Here is a 19,290-nt window from a genome sequence, read left to right as displayed (position 1 = left end):
CTCGTGCAGCACTTACCAAGTACTTCAGACTGGGCTGGAGGAGGAAGAGGTGCATGCAGGAAATGTTTGCAGGCATTGTGAGCAACTAGGTCCCATCTCTTCAGTCTAGACCTAATGTAGGAATGAATACATGGTCTTCTATGTACCCCTTACATGACAAGTGGAGGACAAATGCATGTTGCTGTAAGAAGGAGACAGGAATATTGAGAACTAAGATTGTGAATGACCTCAAGGCTCATGTTCATTCAGACTATTTTCACTTTGAAGACCCATCATGCTGCCACCTCTGAGGAATTCCAGATTGCTGGATGCAGGGATATCATTCCTCATAGGACAAAGGCCTCATCAGCACAGAGCTATCAAGCAGCCACCAAAAATGGTATAATGCTAGACACTATAAGGGCAAATCAAAATATAGGGCCTTCCCTTGGGGCTTGCTGTCTAGCAAAAAAAAAAAAAAAAGGGACACAGCCAGGCAGGAAACACATACAATATATTTATTAAAAAGTTGTTAAATGTACATGTGAAATATCATTTGGTTTCTGATTCTATTTGTTCATTCATTCATTCAATGGACATTAATTGTCTACTATGTTCCAAGCAAGGGTCACAGAGACATTAAACTTGTCTCTGGCCCCAAGGAGCTCACAGTTTAGTGGTGAGACAGACATGTCAACAAACCATTACAATATGATATGTGCTCTGTAACATAAGCCTGCACAAAGTGCTTGGGAAAGTCAGAACAGGAGAAATAACTGCACCTGAGGGAGGAGGGGAAGAGGCTGGGATGGAGGGGGGCAGATAATGAGAGGGACAACATCCCAGATGGCAGAGGGAGAAGTATAAAAGGGCACGGGATATCCAGGGAATAGTATGAAACTCTGACCAGGCGGAACTTGGTTTGCCTAATGAAAGGTAAAGCAGGAAAGGTGGGACCCGGTGGTCTGAATCTGAAGAACCTCGTATATCTTGCTGAGCAGTTTAAACTTTATCACATAAACGATGTGGAAAATTAGAGGAAGTTTTTAAGCATGGGAATTACATCTCTATCTGTCAATGATGATATGCTCCCATTTCTTCTGCTTCCTAGATATCTGACTTCCGGCAAGTCACTTAATCTTGGAGCATACAGATGTCTTCATCATAGGGGTAATAGTGGTATTCACCTCATGAATTGGTTTTGAGGAGTCTATGAGCTAATGTGTGGGAAACAATCAGCACAGTGCCTGGCACATAGTAACTGCTCCATAAACTTAAACTATCATTACCAGGTGGGTTTCTTAGAAAGGTAACTTTATTAGTAACACAGACTATAAACTGTAGTGGGGTAAAGACTGATGACAGTGCAATGAAGATGATAGCACAATTTAATTCTGGCTATAAATAAGGTCTTAAACTGGGCTTTGGATGTAGGACATTAGGCAGGCAAAAAGGTGAAGGGAAAGTCTAGTTTGGGAGACCGGAGTGGACCAAGACAACCATTAACCAAAATCAAAGATAAAGGTAGCCAGAAGATAGGGGTGCGGGTGCAAAACCAGATAACGAGCCCCGTTCAGACCTGTCGAATGAGATGTGAAGCAGCTGAAGACAGAAACCTGGAGAATACCAATAGTTAAGGGTTGGTAGAGCCAGTGCAGAAAACCGGTCAGCAACCGCACGGTCAGTATTGAACTGCGGAGTTCTTGAGGAAGCGAGACACTACCATCAACTAACCATTTGTTTACGCCACACCGCACAAGTCCTCCAGACCCCACTCCCCAACATGCATACATGCTATTTTCCAGCTGCTCGGTTTTCGGCTTCATGTAGACATCGCCTTTTCACTTTCTGCCCTCTCTTCACCGAAGGAGCGAAAGGTCTGGCGCATTTCTACCGCCAGGGAGAGAGAGGAAAGGCGGGGGGAGGGGGACGGGGAGGGGGAGGAAAGTGATTTTTAAGAAAAGAAACAGAGTCCGCCACGGCCTCTAATAATTAGGGTTCCACCTCCCTATATCCTGCCACGCCGCTCTCCTGTCGCCGGTATAGGGCTCCTGGTCGCGAAGTAGGACGGGAGATGTAGTCCTCAAGGCTGACCAGGGTGGCACAACTGAAGAACTCGGTTTCCCAACTGGCTCTCCAGGCGCCTGCGCAGATGGCTCCCCCGGCGAGTGGTAAACAGAGACGTCAGGCGGGGGCTGCTGCTTGGAGCAAAACAAAAGGGAAACCCGGGGGGCGGGGGGTGGGGGGGTTCGATAGGGGAATTGTTGCGGGAATAAGAGAGGCTGGGGCCGCGTGGACCTGGACCCTATTAAGAGTGGAGGGAAGGGAAGAGGCGGGGGGAGGGGAAGCCAGGGGAGGGGCAAGTGACGCGGGGGAGCGGGGCGTGGGGGAGGGCAGCGATCCGGGTGGAGGAAATTTGGGAGGAGTGTCCGGGGGGCAGCAACTTAAAAGGGGGAGGGACTGCGGCTAAGGAGACGATCGGTGATGGGAGCGCAATGTATGAGGGGATACCGTGCCTCAGGTTTAAAAGAGCAGGAAGCTGAGTGAGAGGTTGGAGAAAAAGTGTCTTCGCTGGAGGGAGGTTACAGGTGGTGTCTCGGAAAGAGCTCTGAGGCTGTAGTCGGGAAGAGGAGCGGAGAACTGAGTGGAAGGGACAGCTTGGGGGCCAGCGTCCTGGGACGAGGGGGAAGTTCGTGACTTTCTGAGGACTGGCAGGAATGTGCCCCCTAGCCCTCGATGCTACCCCCCTGGGGGGAGGCATCGTGAGGGACTGTGGCAGGCTCCACTGAACGCTGAGCCGCTGAGGTCCGACTCTACGTATGGATCCAGGGAATGAGAATTCAGCCACAGAGACTGCAGCGATCATAGACCTCGATCCCGACTTCGAACCCCAGAGCCGACCTCGCTCCTGTACCTGGCCCCTTCCTCGACCAGAGCTCGCTGCAGAGCCGTCCGAGCCGCCCGAGGTGGAGCCAGCTCTGAGAGAGAAGGCACACTCGGAGGGGCGCCCAGACCCGATCCTGTTGCCCTCCCGGCTACCAGAGCCGACAGGGGGCCCCCAGCCCGGGATCCTGGGGGCTGTAACAGGTCCTCGGAAGGGAGGCTCCCGTCGGAATGCCTGGGGAAATCAGTCATATGCAGAACTCATCAGCCAGGCCATTGAAAGTGCCCCGGAGAAGCGACTGACACTCGCCCAAATCTACGAGTGGATGGTCCGCACCGTGCCCTACTTCAAGGACAAGGGTGACAGCAACAGCTCAGCAGGATGGAAGGTAACTATGACCCGTTTACCTCTGCCCCAATGCCACCTACCCCTGGGCCCCCTATCCTCCTTACTTCCACCCTGGGGCCCCTTTTACCACCCCCACCCCTATGGAAAGCCCAGAGAGCCACCTTCCATGGTCAATTAGACAAACATTTACTTAGTGCTAGGATTTGCCACGCTCAGTGCTTGATGCAGGAGGATCACAGATGAATAAGACACTGTCCCTGCCCTGGAGAAAATTGAATTCTCGGCGCGCTGCTCAACACTCCCAGCACTTTGGCTTGGGCTGCCCCAAACACTTATTTCCACAGAGAAGTCTTTATCCTATGTACAGCAGGAACTGTGTGGATTCCCCACATGAACCTAGCCTTCCCTCCTCCTCCACCTCCCACCCCAACACCTTTTCTCCCATTCCTGTGGGATTACTTGGATTCCCTGCTTGCCTCCCCAATACCTCAGGATAAATGTACTGTTCTAGGGTTGTTCTGTCCTTGAAAAGGGAGTGTGTGGGGGTGTGGGGTGGGGGTGGCAGAAGGTAAAAAGCATAATATTCATGGTGCTCTTGTGTATGAGGAAGAAGAAGAGCTATGAGCTGTTACTTGCCTCGGTTTACCCTACAATGCCAAGAAACTCTCCCTTGCAAGGGACTATCCAAGTTTGGAGGAAAGTCCTTTATTTACTATTGAGGAATATTAGTCATAAGAAAAGGAGGTAAAGCTCTGACTTTAGAGCACAAGTTTGGGAGTCCCCTTGGCCTTCCATAAAGAAACCGTGAGGAAGGATCTCGGAAATGCTCTGAAAACTTGTCCTGAGGAATAATGGGGCTCTAATCCGCAACCTCTACTGATCTCTCGTAAACCCACCCATCCCCCTTCCCGGGTAGGTGTGAGCTCAGCGTACAATGACGAGCAGAGGTATAGGAGATTGAGGGATCAAAGCTGTGATATCCCTTGGGGCTGGGCAGAAGAGAAAAGGGGACAGCTGACTGAGACCCTTGGCACTATTTCTGGGTAGACTACCACGCCATAGTCTCAACTGGTAAAGAGCTCCCCTCCTTGGACCCAGCCTGCACAGCTGTTTTTCTTTTCCCTTAAGTTCACTTTCCTTACCGTGGAAGTGTAGTCCCTCCTGAGAAATCACACTTAATACAGGGCTTTTTGGTTCACAAGGTAGTTTTTTTTTTTAAACTTTCTAATTGTATAGTATAACATATATACAAAGCAAAGAAATAAAAAAGTAATTGTTTTCAAAGCACCCTTCAACAAGTAGTTACAGTACAGATCACAGAGTTTGTCATGGGCTACACGAGATAGTTTAAAAATATTTATTTCATTAATCTCCAGAGCAATTCTGAAACTCCACATTTTATATATTAGGAAACTAAGGAACAGAAAGGTTTGAAAAATTGCCATTTATCGGTAGAATGAGAATTTGAACTCAGGTCTTCTAATTATAAATCATATACTCTTTCTTGCTAGTCCGTGCTGCCAAATTCTCTTCCAGAACCTAAGAAGAGCATCGCTTTCTCTCACTGGAACGAAGGCAAAAGCAAATCAGGCTGAGCCTGGGGCCTCAAAACCCTGGGGAGGTAGGGAAAAGCCTCAAGCCTGAACTGGCTTCCCTGGTGATGTGCCAAGGTTACTCCCACCCCACCAGGGGGCGGCACTCACTTAGAACAAGAAAGCTTAGGGAAGGTAGCTTAGGGAGCAATTAGCAGCCACCCTCTTTCCAGCACCTAAGAATTGCGGGCTTGTAGGGAGCTCACCTCTCCAGATAGGAGGGCGTACTACTTACTAGTTCTGAGGCCTAAAGAAGAGGGGTTGAGCAAATGGGTCTTATGGATCCCAAATAATAGGAAACGAATGGGTCTTCTCAATAGACCCAGGGTTGGAGGATGAAAAAGTGGGGATGGGGGGTGGGGAATTATGATGCCAGACATCACTGTGGTCCTCAGTTGCTAAGAGCCCAGGCTGGATGGGCAAGTGGGACTCCTTGAAGGAGCTGGGAGCATCGATGCAGGCAGAGTAGTTGGAGTACCATATGGCAGAGTCTCAGAGAGACAAGGAGGCCTTTGGCTGAAGAACCCTGGAACTAGAAACTGCTTAAGTGTCTTTACCCAGGCAAAGGGTCTCCTTAGCTTAGAGACCAGTCAAAGAAACCGCATCAAGTGCTTTCTGACTGTCCATAGCCTCAGATTCCTAATTGCTCCAAGCCCTTAGCAGCTCCTCCTGAGTTTCCAAACACTAAAGATCTCCACGTAGGAGGGCAAATGCCCCTAAGGTTGGAGAGCTTATGCAGAAATTCCTGAGGAGAAGTGGGAGAAAGGAGGTAGGAAGGAGGTTGGGAAAAAAAGGGAGGTGGAGGAAGGGACAGTGGTGTAACTAGCCTTGGGCAACTAGTAGAAATAAGCTACACAGAGGGCTCAAGAAACTGTCAATCTCGGCTCCCTGGGCCCCCCAAAGAAACTTAGCCCTAGAGAAAACACAGTGTTCCAATACCCAAGGCACTCAAGAGCCGACAGAGACTCAAGGGGAGCCTCACTGTCGATACCTGGGGGGCTACCCACCAATCAGGCAACAAATAGTGATCAAGTATGTTCCGTGTTACTCTGAGAGGTACTGTTGGGGGATGCAGGAATGAGGGACATGATCCGGGCACTTGGTGCTTAAGATTGAGGAAACTCATTGCGTGAAACTGTAGACAATCCAAAAGCAATTCGGGTAAAATTGTGTGGAACCGATGCAAAACGCTGTAGAAAAAGTCAAGCCGCAACTTCAGCTCAGTCTTCACGAACCAGGAGAATTTAGGGAGGGGAATCCTTCCCAGGAAAAGGAGGGGGAGGAACACACCTTGTGTATTGGAAGCACAGTGAGAAGCCCAGCCTGAATGTAGTTAAGGGGGTATGTCGGGATTTGGGAGAAATAAGGTTGGAGTTAAGGAGGAAAGGGGGATGTTCAAATCCTACCGAGAACTGAGTCCCAAATGCCTGTGGGGAAAGGAGCACCAGATGTGCTGAGGTCCCAGCCCCTCAGCTATTCGGAGAACTGGCTCAGGACAGGATGGGTCAGTCATGGGCTGGTGTTACACCACTGTCCTGTAAACTCCACCCAAGCCTGCTCTCAAGGAAAGGGGTGGAGGTGTGGAATGCTATTTTCCCACCTGAGCTGAATTCTTGCTAGGCCAGGGTGTGCCTCCCCCACCCCACCAGCCTCAGACAGCCCCTCTGAGAACTCGGGAGGCAGGCGTAGGGTGCCGTGAGTTTTTCGGGGTTGGGCGCCATGCCCTCTGCACCAGGTTGTTGTTCAGGCTGATTCCTGGGGCCCTGTGCAGAGAGTTTGGAACAGAAGCTGAGCAGCTCCTCTCGTCCTAGGGGTGGGAACTGTGCGTGGTCTCCTCTCTCCTCGCCCCTGCCTCTGCCCAGTTCTTTTCCTCCTGGGATTTGACTTTCTCTGAGTCTCCGGGAATGCTCCTTCTGCGTCCCAGCATCCTTTTAGGCTGGTTTACTGGACGCTGACCTTCCCCCACACACCTCATTCCCCTTTCCTGCTGTCTCTGCCCCCTCCAGAACTCGATCCGCCACAACCTGTCCCTGCACAGCAAGTTCATCAAGGTTCACAACGAGGCCACCGGCAAGAGCTCTTGGTGGATGCTGAACCCGGAGGGAGGCAAGAGCGGCAAGGCGCCCCGCCGCAGGGCGGCCTCCATGGATAGCAGTAGCAAGCTGCTCCGGGGCCGCAGCAAGGCCCCCAAGAAGAAACCAGCCGTGCTGCCAGCCCCATCTGAAAGTGCCACTCCAACGAGCCCCATTGGCCACTTTGCCAAGTGGTCTGGCAGCCCTTGCTCTCGAAACCGTGAAGAAGGTGATATGTGGACCACCTTCCGTCCACGAAGCAGTTCCAATGCTAGCACTGTCAGCACCCGGCTGTCCCCCCTGAGGCCAGAGCCTGAGGTGCTGGCAGAGGAGGAAATACCAGTCTCAGTCAACAGCTATTCAGGGGGTGTCCCTCCCACCCTAAATGAAGATCTCGAGCTGTTAGATGGGCTCAACCTCACATCTTCCCATTCCCTGCTATCTCGGAGTGGTCTCTCTGGCTTCTCTTTGCAGCATCCTGGGGTTCCTGGCCCTTTACACACCTACAGCACCTCTCTCTTCAGCACAGCAGAGGGCTCCCTGTCAGCAGGAGAAGGGTGCTTCTCAAGTTCCCAGTCTCTGGAGGCCCTGCTTACCTCTGAAACATCACCATCCCCAGCTGATGTTCTCATGACCCAGGTAGATCCTATCCTGTCCCAGGCTCCAACACTTCTGTTGCTGGGGGGCGTACCCTCCTCCAGTAAGCTAGCCACAGGAGTCGGCCTATGCCCCAAGGCCCTCGAGGCTCCAGGCCCCAGCAGTCTGGTTCCTACCCTTTCTATGATATCACCACCTCCGGTCATGGCAGGTGCTCCCATGCCCAAGACCCTGGGGACTCCTGTGCTTACACCCTCTACTGAAGCTGCAAGCCAAGACAGAATGCCTCAGGATCTAGATCTTGATATGTACATGGAGAACCTGGAGTGTGACATGGATAACATCATCAGTGACCTCATGGATGGAGGCGAGGGACTGGACTTCAACTTCGAGCCAGGTACAAGCATTCTTTAATCACCCTAGCATCTCATGACCTAGGTCCTCTCTTAATGCCCAGCTAGTCCCATAATCTGAGCAAGGGGGACATTTAGAACATGGGGTAGCTGGAGCTCCTGGGTAATTAGAGAGAGGATATCTTGCATCTGAGTGGCATAATTTCTAGATGGGACCTCTGTGCCCCTCGGCAGTGCTCACCCCTACAAGGTAGCACAGAAGAGGTGTGTGTGGTTGGTGAGGGGTTGGGGGGGGGCAATCTCTGTTTTCCTTGGTGTGAACCTAGGTGGTGGGAAGTTGCCATGCGCCAGATAAGCTTCTTACTGCATTCTCCATTTCTTCTTCCCTCAGATCCCTAAGCCATGGCTGGAAGCTTTCTCTCCCCACTTCAGAGGTGGAGCCAGGCGTGTGCATATCCACTCTTTGCCCTTGACTCCTCCCCATGAATTTGGTACCCTACTTAAGAGCTAGGGTGGGGTCTGGTCACAAGGGTGACAAGGAAATTATAAAAATAAAGCTGTCCCCATAGGGGGGCTTTGTGGGGTGGGGGAGGGAAGTGGGATGGGGGAAAGGGAGAGGGATTGTTCTCACTGTGCCAATTAGGGGGTAACGCCCCCTCCCTAGAGCCATCCTTGGCTTCCCCCATTCCTAACCCCTGGGCTTTGTGGCAGGGCCAGGCAGTGCTGTTGGAAATGTGAAGTCACCAGTGGCCTTACCCCTGCCTTTGGGAGCAGGATTTTTTGTATAGTCTTATCTGAGCTGGGTCAGGCTAGGTTGAGCCTGGCACTTTTATGCAGTGGCCCCTTGGGCCAGTGGTATGGGGGTGGGGGGATTAGGGGAGATCTGGAAGGGCCAAGGCCTGAGCACTGGAATGGTTAGCCAGGCCAAATCACCCATTGGAAGGCTGCAGATAACAGAAAGGCTTTTTATAAACTTTTAAAGAAATATAAACACAAATAAGAGATTTTTTAACAGTGGGAAGGTGCTAGCAATGGGGAGAGAATGCTTTTCTTTCTGAAGGCTTTGTCAAGTGACACAATGCAAAACACTACAGACAATACTTGGGGAGACATGGGGAAATGGGAGAGAGAACTTAAGACAGAAGGGAAACAGAAGGAGACGTGGTGGGGAGCAACAGTGAACAAGGGGAAGACCTCCCATTTAGATCACATCTCAAAAAATGTCTGTGGAAATGGGTTGGCATTTCCCCAAGGAAAAGCCTAAGCCAGGTCCCCTCATTCTGTCAAGTTGTGCCTGGGAGTGTGTGGTGTTCTGGTGCAGCCACACTCTTGTATGACCCAGTGTGGATTAACGCTACAGTGGGAGAGTGCATTGAAGGCCTGGAATTAGTGTGGGGCCTGGGAAGGGGGGCATGGGGAGAAGAGAAGGAGGGAAGGATTTAGGGTGGTAAAGTTAGGTACAGAGACCTCCCTGTTCATGGCCTCTGACAGCTGTCCCTGCCCTTCTTCCTCTTCCCTGACTACAGGGGTTATGTGGAAGTGTGTGTGGTGGCAGGCAGGGGGGAGGGGAGAAACAGGGAAGAGGGAGCTGGAGAGCTTGGCTGAGGGTCTGGGAAATGAGCGGGATGGTGGGGGGGGTGGAGATCAGGTTTACTAGCACCTGCCAGGGAGGCCATCTGGGTCTCCTTCTCCACTACAGCCCCCAAAGTGGCCCCTCCCCCAGTTCCCTTTGCATTGTCCCCTCCCCCACCCCTGCTGTGGGTTCCCATCATTTCCTGTGTCAGCGCCTGGCCTACCCAGATTGTATCATGTGCTAGATTGGAGTGGGGAAGTGTGTCAAATCAATAAATGAATAAATTCAATAAATGCCTATAACCAAACTGTGGTTTCTGCCGCCTTGCTGTTCCCTGGGATAAAGGGGAAGGAGGAGGAAGGGCAGGGTGGTCAGCAGTACTGCCCAGAGGCAGAGAAGTGGGGGTGGGGGGATTTCAGCAGGGGGAGGTGGTGGAGTGTGGTGGGGGAGGGAAGCTGCCCATCAGATACCTAACCCCAGCAGGAGTAGGTGGGCTGTGAAATAGGCCTTGCAGGGAGAGGCAGTCTGGTCTGAGAAGATCCCACCCCATACTCCATCCCTCAAAGGCTCATTGTATTGGACTTCACAGTCTTCCCTCACCTTCACCCGTGCACTCACCCTCACTCTCTCCTGCTACCCCCACCCACCCTCAAAATCTCCATGTACCCGGGGCTACTTAAGCTTTGGTGTAGATATTGGGGGAAGGAGTCTTTCTAGAAAAAGGAACCTCACGTTAAAGTCCATTAATTTCATACATAGTATTAATGCTCCGGGTAGGTGAGTTTATTTCGTTAGTGATGTTTTCCCCTCCTCTTGAGAAAGTCTGCTCTGGTCTTAAAGAGCAGACCCCTGCGAGTGCCCCCCTCTTCCTCTGCTCGTCCTGACAATTTGGACTGGAAAGAAGAAGGGTCAATAAGTAGATAAACAAAGGAGATCCTGCAAAGGGAGGTTTCTATAAACTGGGGCTAAAGGAAGGACCAAGAGGTTGGAGGCAGGTCTTGGGGTTGGGTGTTGGTTTAGGAAAGGAAATTCATCCACTAGGGTGGGGGTGGGAGGGTGGGATAGAGGAGTCCTCAATGAGCTGGTCAGAAGAGAAAGGCACTGAAACAGACCTCTTTTGGGGGTTCGTACTGGTAGGTTCACGGAAGACTCAATTGGAACGACCTTCTTGACTTCTTGGCTTCTAAGCATTTTTATTCTATTCCTCTCTAGGAGGTCACATTGTGTGCGCAATGTATCTAGGAAGCAGGAAAAGTCACCGAGAACTCCGAAGACCAGATACCTTACTCATACCAACCATCCCTCTCGTTCAAACCATCACTTGGAATAACCTGGCCTAATGCTAAGCTGAGGACTAATGTGAAGGTCCCTAAGCTTTGCTCCTTTGGTGGAAATTGGGATACCAAGACACCAAGAAAAAGAATGAAGAGAAAGATGGAAACGGTGGGGTGGCGGTAGGGAGGTATTCTGAGAAGCCAGCTGAGACGTGGGAGAGGGGATGTAAGAGACGCAAGCATACTCCACCTGGTTTGAGGTAAACAACTCTCCTACTGTGGACGTGGACCTCAATCCCAGTCTGGCCCCTTTTCCTAGAATCCCATAATTTCACCCTATGTTCTTCATCACACAGCTATGTACAGTACTCTCCACGTTCTTCCCCCTTCCATCATACTCCTTACCAATTAGCTCAGGCTCTGGATTCTTCAGAAGGGGCACAAAAGCTCTGTAGGCATTCTCAAATCGGGTTCCTGTGAACACAGCAGTGTGCTCTCCCTAGCCCTGTCCCCAAGTCTCTGCCCTTCCAAAGCCCAAGATTTCAGGACCCTGACACTAAAAACTAACTTCAGCTGATGTACCTTATTTCCTTCCCTTCAATCCACCCCTAGAATGAGATGGGAAGACATGTTTGTGTGAATCTAACCTATTATCTTAGATGCAGTGCCTTTTCTTAGGCTAACAAGAGTTGGTCGATTTAGCGCTGGTTGAAGGTACCTTGTTTTCTGGACAAGGTTCGTGATCCATTTTGAGGGCCCTGCTCTACCTCCAGGGAATGCTCCCAAGTCTCTACCTGGTGCCCCACGGTCCACCCTACAAACATAGTAGGTGCTTCGGGCTGTAAGGAATTTGCTGGCATAGTCTCCTGGGGTCTTCATCAGGAAAAACATCTTCATTGTTCCTGCTTCATCACATAAATCGATGGTGTCTAGGGGGAGGCCACAAGGTAATTGGGACAGCTGTGGAAACAGAGTTGGAGCAAAAGGGCCCAGTGGTCCTATAATGAACGGGTTGGAGGAAGCTGTAGGGATACGAGGAACTCTTCTCTTGCCAGGAGTAGAGTTTGGGAGCTAGGAATAATCCTAGGACTTCTGACTCTTGGCCATCAGTCCCCTCCCCAAACATCTCACCTGTTTTAGACAACCCCATTTTACTGCGGGTGTAATGCAGCAACAGGAGGACAGAGCAATTGGTATTGACCAGAAACTGCTGATTATCTGAAAAGAGAGGGGATGGGGCATTTGTAGGCCTTTCTCCAGTTATACAACCCATGTGATCTCTACTGCCTTCAAACCCTGCCCCTCCTCCTCCAATACATGGACTCCAGCTCTGTGGTGCCCCTCACCTCCATGTTTGATGTAGATGAACATGCTCTTAAGATCTTCTCAGTCTTCAGGGAGGGGCCTGATGAGTCATGAGGAAGTAGGGTGTTCAGAACATCTTGGGGGACCAAGTGGGGGCCATAGGGTCAGGGGAGTAGGGGCCCAGATGAATCCCATAGGCCAAGGAGGCCTAAACTGGGCAGAGAGGAGGGAGCTATTGGCAGTTGTTGATAATCAGCATTGCTAAGGGTGGGGCCTGAGGCTGCAGTTGAGGGATTATGAGGTCAGATGTCGGATGTGTGGCAGAGGGTCAAGTAAGGATACGCAGAGAAGAATTTGGGTAGAGTCTATAAAAGATTTGTTGGGATATGGGGGCGGGGAGGGAAGGGCAACATGGTAAGTCAAACTCTAATCCGGACACTGGAATGAGTTGTGGGACACCTAGAGAAAATTAAGTTTCTGAAACAGTACCCTTTTCTACTTAATTTATAGTACTATCTCTTCCAGTTTATAAGTCTACTACTTCTTTTTCCTACCCTCAGTGCCATGCCTCACACCGTTATAGTACCCCACGCGTCCCCTGCTCCCCCCATGACAGACATGCTTGATGATTATCAACAGAAACTTTATTTTTCCCATTGATTCATGAACAATTGAAGGATAGATGGAAAGAGAGAGACAGGGGCAGAGGGAGAGAGAATCCTGAGAAAGGGAAGGGCTGGATTGGGGAGAGGGAGAAACATGTACAGGGCAAAAGGGCAATTCTCAAGTAGGGGATACTGAGTGAAGAGATAGTTATATGGAGCACAAAATTCAAAATCAGCCACAGGGGGGCGAGGTGAGCACAGGACCCAGATTGGTTGGATGAGGGGAAACTAGAACAACTTGGGGCTACAGGACCCTGGGGTTCTGTCAGTGTATCACGGCTCAGGTTTCAGGGTGTAACCTGGGGGCGCCCAGTAGGGGCTATGCTGGCTGCAGGGGGAGCCCCCAGGCCCCTCCCCTAGGGCTCCTCCTTTTGGGGGAATTTCACTGACGTGGCATAGCCGTTCACTGTAGTCTGGCTGCAGACTCTCCGCCAGTCCCTTAGACACACCACTCCAGGCCTAAAGACAGATATCTCCAGGTCAGGGTTCAGTTATGAGCAGGAAGTAAAAGACTCAGGCTCCGTGCCAAGAGAGATCTCACAATGTCTGTAACCTCTGTGATTACAGAAGGGACACACAAACTCCTGGGTCCCTAGTCCCACTGTTTCCATCTGTCCCACCCAATCTACAACCAGTTCTTCTGTGCGTCTCTTTCTGTCTAGCCCATCCCCCATTTGGTTGGCCACATCCTGACAGTTAGTTCAGGCCTCCCTCCCCCTCTCCACCCCCCACACTCTCTGACTGTCTTGCGGGCAGGCAGTCGGCAGTTGACAGGGTACAGTCTGTTAAGGCAATGCTCTCACCGAAAAGTTCCCATGGTATTCAGTAACTAGATCCTCCAGGTTCTTGAGGGTAGGAATCCTGGGCATCATCCTGAGTGGAGAGGAAGAGGGAGCAGGAGCATATCGGTTAGTTTTGTTTTTTTTTTTTATTACCTTTCTCCCAGTTGCCCCTTAAGGAACAGAACGGAGTGATTCTGTGTTCTCTGTGCCTGTCGTTTCCGCCCATCACGTCACAGTGCCCTCATGAATGTTCCCTTATTCCTTACTGTCCTGCTCTCTGCTCCTGGAGACCTGGCAAAAGCCCTCCTCTACTATTCCTAGCCACCCCCAACTCTTTTTTCTGGTCTTCCCAAAGTCTTACCGTTCCAGCCAGCAATACACAAAGATGAGGGTAATAATCAACCCCATGAAGCCAAGAGGGATAAACACAGCTTTCAATGCAAACAACAATGAATTCTCTATAGAAAAGAAAAAAGGAAAAGGGAACTAACATTTGTGGTGCCCCTACTATGTGCCAGTGTTTGTGGATCCCCAGCTTGGTACCAGGCACCATGTTAAATACTTTCCATATACTTAATCCTCACAATACCAGCTCAGAGGAAGGAACAGTTATTATTCCCATTTTACAGATGAGGAAACAGAATAGAAGAAGTTAGACAGGAATGTGCCCGAGGTCAAAGAGGTACAAAGTGGCAGAACCAGGTTTAAACCCTATATTTCTGGTTCCAAAGCCATCTTTACCATGCAGGCTCTATGGGAATCTTGTAGGGAAATCCTATCTATTCTGTAGCCACCTTGAGCACTTTTCTGCCTTCTTGCAGATCCAACCTTCTACTCTAACAACACACATAGATCAATCCTACACAGAATTACCCTGCTTCCTGGGGGTTGGGGTTGAACAGTGAGGGGACATGGGGCACCAAATTTGGGAGTCAGGGGTAGAGAGGTAGAATAAAAGACAGTGGCATTAAAAAAGGTTGGGGATGTTGGCTTATGGATTGGAGTCACATATTGGGTGCATTTTACCTTTTGAAGTATTGCTCCCCCAGTAGATTGGGTGGCTCCATTCACTCCAAAGCTGAGCACTTCCACAGAGTGGGTAATAGCGGCTCCGAACACGGAACGTGTAGAGTTTCTGCGCATCCACACTGGGCAGAGAGAAGCTAGGTCTGTGGCTCACCGATTGTTCCTTGGGGAGAAAGAAGGCAAGAGAAAGATGGGTGTCAATACAAGAAGGAGAATTAAAACATACTGCTCTCTCTCCCCACCCCAATACCCTCTTATGGTTCTTCCCAGTTCTTCCCTCCTCTCTCTAAACTGCTCAAGCCCTACAGTTCCCTTCACTATCTTGAATCTAATGCTGTCCCTCCAGATCCCCTTAATGCTCCCTTTTGTTGACTTGTCTGTCTGCTCTTAGGGAAAGTCTGAGTAAGGAAAGTTTAATGAAAACTTGCTGGTAATGATAAGAAAATGAGGATGGTGGTGGGTAGGCAGAGGAACTGGGAGGCAGAAGACTTTGGGATCAAGCCCTCCTAACTGGCTAATTGAATCCATTATCTCCAGTTGCTTGACCTTAGCGGCTACATTTATTTCCCCAGTTACTCACAGTCCAGCTGTTGTCCCGGTCAGTCCGGTACTGTACAAGGTGCTCCAAACAATGGCCCAAGAATCTGTTGGTCCAGCTCAGTTCTAGCTGGGTTTCACTCAGGCTGTGAACTGTTAGATTTTCTGGCGCCCAGGGGATCACTGGAGATATGTGTGCGTGTGTGGTCACTTTCCTGGCCTAAAGAAGTCAGGATCCTCAAGGCAGTACCCTTTATCCCTTCTCCATCCCGATCCCCCACCTCTTCCTTTTTGCCAAAGCAGCCTTGTGGTGAAATAGTCCCACTCCATATACCCCAATGCCCCATAAAATCCCTGGTCTCTTGACCCCCTCTTTCCAAATACCCAGATCCTGCAGTTTTAGCATCTGCTTGGCCTGCCTCCTGGATTCCCTTGGGTCTTGGAGCTGGACGACAAATGTTTTATAGAGATGGATCTCCTCTTTTCGAAACCAACAGCCAGAAGTGATCTCTCCAGAGAATAGATAGTGGCCACACTCCTGGACTTCATCATCATCATGGGAGTACCTCAAGAAAGGTTAAGAGGAGAAAGAACAGTGGAACAAATTTGGATATTACAGATGTCCTCAGCTCAGCCTCATCTTCTCTGAACTGACTTCTGACTTACCCTAGGAGAAATAATGGGGAGCCTGGGATGCTGACTATCTTCTTTCTTGGTCCCCATGCAGTCTCTCTCATCCAGCCCACCTCCTACTCCTCCCCTCTGCTACCCATTCTTCCCTTCACATACCAATAACGTAGAGTCAGGTTGGTAGGCTGGGGCTCAGAGCTGCTGTTCCAAATACAATGCATGTACTCGACATTGAACACAAAACACTGAACCTCAGGGAGGGACAGGTTGGAAATACTGAGGGGTCCAGGGGACAGAGGAGTCAGGAAGAAATCTAGGTTGAGAAGAAAATGAAATGGGGAAGGGAAGAGGAGAAATGATGGTCAGAGGGAGTAGCATAAGGCAGGGAGCCCTTCCCCGTGCCCTCCCCACTCTCTTAAATGCTGCCCCCATTGTCTTAGCAACCAGTGGCAGCATCAGATTGCTGAACAGCCCCTTCCCACAGCCTCCCTTTTCACCAACCTCCTCTAGCCCCAGGTTCCCCACCAGCTGTGAGGTCTTCATTCCCATTGGGTGTGAGGACTGTCGGGATCAGTCCCATCCCCAGCAGAGGCAGCTGCAGGAATAAGAAAGAACTGAGTGGCAATGATGGCTTCAACATGGCGCTTGTTCTTCGTCCCCCTGGGTGTAGACTGTATCAGTAATCTAGGCCCCTCACCCACTACCCTTCCCCACCCACACATTTCCTTCTGTCATAGCTTCCGGTGGAAAGAACCTTAGAGACCAGGGCTTTACCATGGGTGTGGCACATGAGTACTGTGACACAGGCTAAATCCTCTGGGAGATTAGGTACTTCTGTGAGGTGAGATTAAGTACAGACTAAGCCTGGGTCTACGATATTGCCACAGACTTAAGAATCCTCAAAGCACATGCCTGGGAAGGATCTGTTCACTGCTGCCACCATTTCTGGCTACCTTCCCTTCTAAATCATTAGCTTATGTATTAGAAGGTCTGAACCTGTCTTCCCATTCTTTCCTTTGCTTCTTCCTTGGCTTTCTCACTTTTTAAAATTATTATTATTTTTTCTTTATTTTTAAAATACTTTTTTTGTTTTATTTTTCTTCTTGGCTTTCTCATTTTTAAATCTCTGTTTTGGGAGGGTGGAAAATAGTCTTGGCTCATAAATGAGGTCCATGGACATGAGCTCTTTGCTACAATTTTTTTCACCATAATATAAGTTTCTCAGTAAGAAGCAATGTGTGGAATCCCACTATTGTAGATTGAATTGTGATCCCCCCAAAAAACCATATGTCAAATCCTAATCCATGGTGCCTGTGAATGTGACCTTATTGGGAAATAGGGTCTTTGCAGTTTGTAGATGTAATTAAAGATGAGGTCATACAGATAGGGTGGGGCCTTAATCCAGTATGTTGGTATTTCTTTAAGAAGAGGGAGATTTGGACAGAGACATAGACACACAAACACAACGGAGAATGTCATGTGCAAACAGGCAGAAGAAAAATAGTCTTGGCTCCTGTAGGCTCCTGTTTTTCCTCTGAGTTAATCAGAACCAGAACGCTCACCCTTAGCTGCTGCCTGAGCTGAGACCCTGTTGAAAGTGATGAGGAGATCTTCCATTATTCTGGAAATGGAAAAATAATAATATTCTTCGAGCTCCTCATCTTCCCTGAAATCTGCTTCTCTTCCTGTGGTCCCTTCCTCAATGGCATCATTGCTCTCTCAGGCACCCAGAGTTGAAACCTCAGACTCATCTTCAATGTCTCCCTGTCTCTTGCCTTGAGAACCCGATCAGCTCTGCCTTTTGGTATTTCTCCCGGCAATCTGCTCCTTTCCATTTCCACAGTCACAGTGCTAAATTAGGCCGTCATTGTCCCAGTCATGACTGCTAAAATCCACTAACTGGTCTACCTTTCTAAAGATCTAAAGGACTTCTAATTCATCCTTTATTCCATTACCAGATTTATCTTCCCCATAACACAGAGCTGACTGAGACACTAGTAACAGAAATTGTTTATTCAACAAACATTTATTGAGGCATTACTATGTACCAAGTACTGTGCTTATGTTCCGGGACTATAAAGATGAATAAGACAATCCTAAAGAATACCTAGGGTATTATATGAGATTCTGCAAGGGTTCCATGCACTAGGGTAACTTTCCAGAAACCTACAACCTCCAGATGGGTCCCTGGACCAGATAATTCCTGAAATGCAAAGAGGCCAGCCTCTCCAGAACATCAACTAGTTCCATCCCCCTATTTCATATTGTCAAAAGTCCCTTCCAACATGAAAAAGTTAGAATGGGCATACCCAAATACCCCTAAAGAGTGTGAGAAAGATCAAAGTTGATGGTGGAGTTATACAGAGAAGGTAGGGTTTAATAAATAGGTATGATTGCTCAATCAGTATATTGAGTTTTTTTTAGTCTCCAGTACCTTAGAGCAGCTAGAAGTAAAAACCTAAAGTTGTGGAATTGTAACCTTATACCAAACTCTGAAATCTGTTCTACAACTAATTGTTGTGATGTGCTTTGAAATTTATTGCTTTTTTGTATATATGTTATTTTTCACCAAAAAAAAGAGAAAAAGTGAAGGAGTATAACAGAGAAGATAGGATTTAATTAATGAGTATGGCTGCTAAATCATTATATTGATACTTCTTTTGGTCTCCAGTGTCTTGGAGCAACTAGAAGAAAAAATGAAAAATCGTGGAACTGTAACCCATACCAAACTTTAAAATCTGTTCTATAACTGCTTGTTTAAAATGTACATGGAAATGTACTGCTTTTTTGTATATATGTTATATTTCACAATAAAAAATAATGCTAAAAAAGAGATGATTAAGACATTCTCACCCTTTTAGGAGCTCAGGGCTAAGTGGGAGAGGAAATAAAAACAAATAGTACAATGCCACAAAATAGAATAGTTATGGAGATACTACAGAGTGTGTGAGAATGAAAGAAGTAATTAAGCTTACTAAGATTGGAGGTGGGGGAAGTTCAGGCAAGGTTTTGCTGAAGAGGTGCTATTTGAATGGAATCTTAAAGAATGGGTAATATTTTACCAGTCAGAAAAGGGGGAGGGCATCAGGCAGAGGAAAAGAGTACTAAACTGGGAGTCTCAGGAAATCTGGATTATGGGTTACTTTCCATAACAATTGTCTAAGCAAATAATTTCCCCCCCTGGGACTCCACTTGTAAAATGAGAAGATTGTATTGGAAGACCACTTAAACTTTCTTCCAGCCCCGATGTTGGAGGGTGTATTAATTTTCTAGGGTTGTAACAAATCACCACAAACTGGGTGGCTTTCAACTACAGAAATTTGTTCTCTCACAGTTCTTGGGACCAAAAGTTCGAAATGAAGGGGTCAGTAAGGTTGGTTCTTCCTGGAGGCTTTCAGGGAGAATCCATCCCATGCCTCTTCTAGCTTCTTGTGACTGCCAACACAATCCTTGGCATTCCTTGGCTTGTAGATGAGTCACTCCAGTCTCTGCCTCCGTGATCACATCACCTTATTTCTGTATCTCTTTTCACCTTCACTTCTCTCTCTCTTTTGGCTTTCCCCACTACTCTTTTTTGTTGTTGTTGTTGTTTTAAGAGTAGAAACCTACAGGAAGTACAGAATTCCCATATCCCTCCCTCCCACATGCAGTTTTCCCTGTTATCAACATTTTA

General features: G+C 48.8%; 3 protein-coding genes across 6 annotated transcripts; 1 reads left to right on the top strand and 2 right to left on the bottom strand.

The window, feature by feature from the left end:
* The first annotated feature begins 2,354 nt into the window (after window positions 1–2,354).
* On the top strand, window positions 2,355–9,705 carry FOXO4 (forkhead box O4). 2 transcript variants are annotated; one of them, XR_013169551.1, is made up of 4 exons: window positions 2,355–3,251; window positions 6,810–7,514; window positions 7,684–7,869; window positions 8,217–9,705. XR_013169551.1 is itself a non-coding variant. In XM_077146523.1 (3 exons), the coding sequence occupies exons 1-3, from the start codon at window positions 2,799–2,801 to the stop codon at window positions 8,222–8,224; spliced, it is 1,521 nt and encodes a 506-aa protein (XP_077002638.1). In that variant the 5' UTR covers window positions 2,358–2,798; the 3' UTR covers window positions 8,225–9,705. The 2 variants fall into 2 exon arrangements, 1 of the variants encoding a protein (XP_077002638.1); XM_077146523.1 differs by having other exon boundaries at window positions 2,358–3,251; window positions 6,810–7,869.
* Window positions 9,706–10,170: 465 nt separating this feature from the next.
* CXHXorf65 (chromosome X CXorf65 homolog) lies at window positions 10,171–12,237 on the bottom strand. Of its 2 annotated transcripts, none has more exons than XM_077144788.1 (6): window positions 12,019–12,237; window positions 11,804–11,890; window positions 11,467–11,601; window positions 11,078–11,146; window positions 10,511–10,636; window positions 10,171–10,291 (listed from the first exon to the last, which is right to left on the bottom strand). In XM_077144788.1, exons 1-6 carry the CDS (start codon window positions 12,041–12,043, stop codon window positions 10,233–10,235), a joined length of 501 nt encoding a protein of 166 aa, XP_077000903.1. In that variant the 5' UTR covers window positions 12,044–12,237; the 3' UTR covers window positions 10,171–10,232. The 2 variants fall into 2 exon arrangements, with proteins under 2 accessions (XP_077000903.1, XP_077000904.1); XM_077144789.1 differs by having other exon boundaries at window positions 10,172–10,291; window positions 10,530–10,636.
* Window positions 12,238–12,599: 362 nt separating this feature from the next.
* On the bottom strand, window positions 12,600–16,302 carry IL2RG (interleukin 2 receptor subunit gamma). 2 transcript variants are annotated; one of them, XM_077144786.1, is made up of 8 exons: window positions 16,119–16,302; window positions 15,777–15,930; window positions 15,372–15,553; window positions 15,031–15,170; window positions 14,451–14,613; window positions 13,786–13,882; window positions 13,446–13,515; window positions 12,600–13,101 (listed from the first exon to the last, which is right to left on the bottom strand). In XM_077144786.1, the coding sequence occupies exons 1-8, from the start codon at window positions 16,255–16,257 to the stop codon at window positions 12,916–12,918; spliced, it is 1,131 nt and encodes a 376-aa protein (XP_077000901.1). In that variant the 5' UTR covers window positions 16,258–16,302; the 3' UTR covers window positions 12,600–12,915. The 2 variants fall into 2 exon arrangements, with proteins under 2 accessions (XP_077000901.1, XP_077000902.1); XM_077144787.1 differs by having other exon boundaries at window positions 16,143–16,302.
* Between the last annotated feature and the right edge of the window lie 2,988 nt (window positions 16,303–19,290).

The sequence above is a fragment of the Tamandua tetradactyla genome, chromosome X (genome assembly GCF_023851605.1).
Source record: "Tamandua tetradactyla isolate mTamTet1 chromosome X, mTamTet1.pri, whole genome shotgun sequence".
In the NCBI taxonomy this organism is placed as follows: domain Eukaryota; kingdom Metazoa; phylum Chordata; class Mammalia; order Pilosa; family Myrmecophagidae; genus Tamandua; species Tamandua tetradactyla.
Note: the sequence above shows the minus strand (reverse complement) of the source record. Positions and strands in the feature narration are given on the sequence as shown.

What these genes read in the sequence shown, in the direction of transcription:
- FOXO4 (XM_077146523.1), top strand. Translation starts at nt 2,799, where the DNA reads ATGGATCCAGGGAATGAGAATTCAGCCACAGAGACTGCAGCGATCATA. An exon ending in ACAGCTCAGCAGGATGGAAG is followed by an intron (nt 3,252 to 6,809) that starts GTAACTATGACC and finishes TGCCCCCTCCAG; the next exon opens with AACTCGATCCGCCACAACCT.
- CXHXorf65 (XM_077144789.1), bottom strand. Translation starts at nt 12,043, where the DNA reads ATGTTCATCTACATCAAACATGGAG. An exon ending in CATCTACATCAAACATGGAG is followed by an intron (nt 11,891 to 12,018) that starts GTGAGGGGCACC and finishes CTCTCTTTTCAG; the next exon opens with ATAATCAGCAGTTTCTGGTC. An exon ending in AATGGGGTTGTCTAAAACAG is followed by an intron (nt 11,602 to 11,803) that starts GTGAGATGTTTG and finishes GCCTCCCCCTAG; the next exon opens with ACACCATCGATTTATGTGAT.
- IL2RG (XM_077144786.1), bottom strand. Translation starts at nt 16,257, where the DNA reads ATGTTGAAGCCATCATTGCCACTCAGTTCTTTCTTATTCCTGCAGCTG. An exon ending in AACCTGACTCTACGTTATTG is followed by an intron (nt 15,554 to 15,776) that starts GTATGTGAAGGG and finishes ACCTTTCTTGAG; the next exon opens with GTACTCCCATGATGATGATG. An exon ending in GGGGAGCAATACTTCAAAAG is followed by an intron (nt 13,883 to 14,450) that starts GTAAAATGCACC and finishes TCTTTTCTATAG; the next exon opens with AGAATTCATTGTTGTTTGCA.